General features: G+C 41.6%; 1 protein-coding gene across 5 annotated transcripts; it reads left to right on the forward strand.

Moving 5' to 3' along the window:
* Positions 1 to 165: 165 nt before the first annotated feature.
* On the forward strand, positions 166 to 1,658 carry LOC133452109 (high choriolytic enzyme 2-like). Of its 5 annotated transcripts, none has more exons than XM_061731315.1 (2): positions 166 to 458; positions 1,087 to 1,658. In XM_061731315.1, the coding sequence occupies exons 1-2, from the start codon at positions 190 to 192 to the stop codon at positions 1,613 to 1,615; spliced, it is 798 nt and encodes a 265-aa protein (XP_061587299.1). In that variant the 5' UTR covers positions 166 to 189; the 3' UTR covers positions 1,616 to 1,658. The 5 variants fall into 5 exon arrangements, with proteins under 5 accessions (XP_061587299.1, XP_061587298.1, XP_061587297.1 ...); XM_061731314.1 differs by having other exon boundaries at positions 190 to 485; positions 1,123 to 1,658; XM_061731313.1 differs by having other exon boundaries at positions 190 to 473; positions 1,102 to 1,658.
* Positions 1,659 to 3,634: the final 1,976 nt, after the last annotated feature.

Raw genomic sequence — 3,634 nt, forward strand, 5'->3', positions numbered from 1 at the left:
AGTTATAAGAAAGCGTGTTTGAGGAGTAGGTTTGTCTGCAGAGTCCTCCCTGCAGAGGTTGACATTAGGCCTAACAGTGCAGCCCCCCACCCATAATCCTGCTGCAGACACACCTGTGCAGGAGCGTATAAAGACCCTGGACCGGACTGAGCAGACATCAAGCTCCAAGGAGTCTCTCCACACCAGAAGATGAGTCCCTCTGCCAGCCTGCTCCTGCTGCTCCTGCTCGGCCTCTCTCAGGCTCAACCTTTCCAGGAGGATGAAGGTCAAGACGCAGAGATGGCAGAAGATGAAGAAACGGAAGTGGACATGACCACCCAGATTCTGAGCACCAATAACGCCACAGAGGAGTTCCTGCTGGAAGGAGACCTGGTGGCTCCCGTCACCAGGAACGCCATGAAGGGCTGGTACAACAGCTGTCTGTGGAAAAAAGCCTCCAATGGCAAAGTGGTGATCGCCTACACCAGGGGTCGGCAACCCAAAATGTTGAAAGAGCCGTATTGGACCAAAAACACAAAAAACAAATATGTCTGGAGCCGCAAAAAATGAAAAGTCTTGTATCAGCCTTAGAATGAAGGCAAACACATGCTGCATGTATCTATATTAGTTAGAACTGGGGGAAGATTTTATTTTTCATTAAGCACTTCGAGAAAAAAGTCAAAATGTTGAGAAAAAAGTCGAAATGTCCAGAAAAAAGTCAAAATTTAGAGAAAAAAGTCAAAATGTTGAGAAAAAAAGTCGAAATGTCGAGGAAATAGTCAAAATTTCGAGAAAAAAGTCGAAATGTTGAGAAAAAAGTCAAAATTTTGAGAAAAAAATCGAAATGTCGAGATTAATATTGAAGTACAATCTCGAGAAAAAAGTCGAAATGTCGATAAAAAAGTCAAAATTTCGACAAAAAAAGTTGAAATGTCAAGATTAAAAAGGAAAAGAAAAAGGAAGAAAAAAAGAGAAAAAAAGAAGCAAAAAAAGAAGAAGAAAAAGAGAAAAAAGAGAAAAAAAAGAAGAAAAAAGAAGAAAAAAAGGAAAAAAAAGGTCAAACATTTTTGAAAAAGCTCCAGGAGCCGCGGGTTGCCGACCCCTGGTCTACACGATAAATTCTCAGTTCTCCGGGTACGAGAGGCAGACGATCGAGGGCGTCATGAGGGCCTTCGGCCGCACCTGCGTCCGCTTCACCCCTCGCAGGAACCAGAACGACTACATCAGCATTGTGAACAAAGGCGGATGCTACTCCGCCCTGGGCAGACAGGGGGGCCGGCAGGAGCTCTCTCTCAACAGGGCGGGCTGCATCTACGGTGGCATCATCCAGCACGAGCTCAACCACGCTCTGGGCTTCCAGCACGAGCAGACCAGGAGCGACCGCGACAGCTACGTCAGGATCAACTGGATGAACATCATCCAGCAGAACGCCTACAACTTCCACAAGCACGACACCAACAACCTGAACACGCCCTACGATTACTCCTCCATCATGCACTATGGAAGATTCGCCTTCTCCGTGGGCCGGGGGAGGGAGACCATCACCCCCATTGGAAACCCCAACGCCCGGATCGGCCAGAGGAACGGTCTGTCCCGCTGGGACATCAGCAGGATCAACATGCTCTACGGCTGTTAGCAACAATGTCAGAGGAATAATGATGTATGAAATGCTCAGATAACAGGAAGTGATCCCGTGTGACCAACATATTTGAAATTAAAGCAATGCAATATAAGGGCTAGCTGTTCTTCTTTTTTTTCTGCAGAAGTGTATTCAGAATTTTTTCTACTTTTTTTACAAGAAAAGTGAAAAACTTAAAAAAGTCTTTGCAAACTGAGACTTGATTTTTAATCTCAAGTAACCTGCAAGTGGTATCTTAATGAACCAGGGGCGGATCTACAGGGGGGAAGGGGGGGAGCTGCCCCCCACTAAAAAGCCTTGTCCCCCTGTTGCCCCCTAATTTTAATGCTACTTTGACTATTCTGTTCAAAAGCTCCCAAATGCATTGAAATATACCACCAAATAAACTAAGTATAAACTAAGTATAAGTAGGACCTGCTGTGAATGTAGGAAGCTATAAAAGAACAGAACACCTGGTATACATCTTAAACTGGATGATCTTGGTTCTAGTTCATTACACGCAGTATTGATGTCGTAAGTATATATAAACTTTATTACTCTATACCCAATAGCAAGACATACAACCTAAAAAATAACAAAACAAATACATAAACACATACAAACATACTCTTATTCATGAGAGTCTTAAAAGGCACCCGTACCAATGTTTCCATAGATATGATTGATATCTGACAGAACTGCACCTGGGGCTTGTGAGCTTCATTAAAATACAGTTTTGCGACTCATCAAGTCGAGACATAAACTTAAACATCAGGTTCCTCAAGAGAGCCTGTAAAGTGCTTAGCCCTGAGTCACAGAAGAGTTTACTAGCACTGGTACTCCTGAGCTTTTTCAGCAGGATCCTCAGACAGTCATTATATGCTACCTGAAATTTGCACAGGGTCTCCTTTTTGTAGCTTTTGTAACCCTTATATTTATAAAAAAATAAAATTATAAAAAAATAAAGGATCCCCATAACTTTGATTGGGTGGGCAGGACGCACGTTTGGGTGGGCACAGCCCACCCCTGCCCCCCCCTAAAACTGGCCTCGCTTACATGTGAATGAGACATGGGGTAGTTTTGTTGAAAATGTGCTGTCCAAAATGTCCTGGAAAACTCGACTCCTGCAAATGCGCGTTCCCCAAAGTTTGTAGGAGGAGGTGCCACTTTCAAATCTTCCTACCGCTCCAACATTACAGACTATACCTTTAAGTAACCTAAGTTAACCTGTGACGCAGGAGCTGCTCTTCAGCTTCCCTCCATCAAAGTGAACCAACGACGCCACCGAGTGGCCAGAGGCGTCACATCCCAACATCTGGGAGGAATCTTCAGGTGGGGGATTTTAGCCGCTGTCCTTTTAAAAAAGAATCCCATTTGATGATCGTGACTTCAAACATCAGAACTGAAGAGATTATTACCACAAATGTACACATCACGGCCTGCAGCTCCAATGGTTTCACATTTGTATGTTTTCTACATATTGCTTGAAGACATAAATGTGTACTTTTACTAACCTTTACTCTTTGAGGAAGTCGGTAAAAACATAAATAGGAAAGTTTTTGTAATCATTTGATGAGGTAAGATGCTGCTTGTGTTTCCTGCTGCCATCAGTTCAACAGTATTTATTTTTACCCTAAAAGAGGCGTGATCACCCTGGGGGCTTTAACAGAGAGCAGAGCTGTTTCTTATCTTCTATGAGCAAAGCAGCAACGATATGGTTGAATTCCTGAATTACTGGGTTGTTTTTTTCAATTATTATTATTTTTAATAGTGTTTTTCTCTAATAAAAACGATGCCCTATGGATACACACATATACCGTATACAGTATATATACAGTATATATATATATATATATATATATATATATATATATATATATATATATATATATATATATATATATATATATATATATATATATATATATACTCACAATACAGTATGATACACGATATCAAGGTAATAACGATAAAGATACGCTATTATAGCAGTATTTTTTTTGACAACCTTGAATAAGGAAAATATGACTGGAAAAA

Source organism: Cololabis saira, chromosome 10, assembly GCF_033807715.1.
Source record: "Cololabis saira isolate AMF1-May2022 chromosome 10, fColSai1.1, whole genome shotgun sequence".
NCBI classification, from domain to species: domain Eukaryota; kingdom Metazoa; phylum Chordata; class Actinopteri; order Beloniformes; family Belonidae; genus Cololabis; species Cololabis saira.

Coding starts and splice junctions, on each gene's coding strand:
- LOC133452109 (XM_061731311.1), top strand. CDS start 190: ATGAGTCCCTCTGCCAGCCTGCTCCTGCTGCTCCTGCTCGGCCTCTCT. Junction 470..1,055: donor GGTGATCGCCTACACCAGGG/GTCGGCAACCCA, acceptor TTTTTGAAAAAG/CTCCAGGAGCCGCGGGTTGC.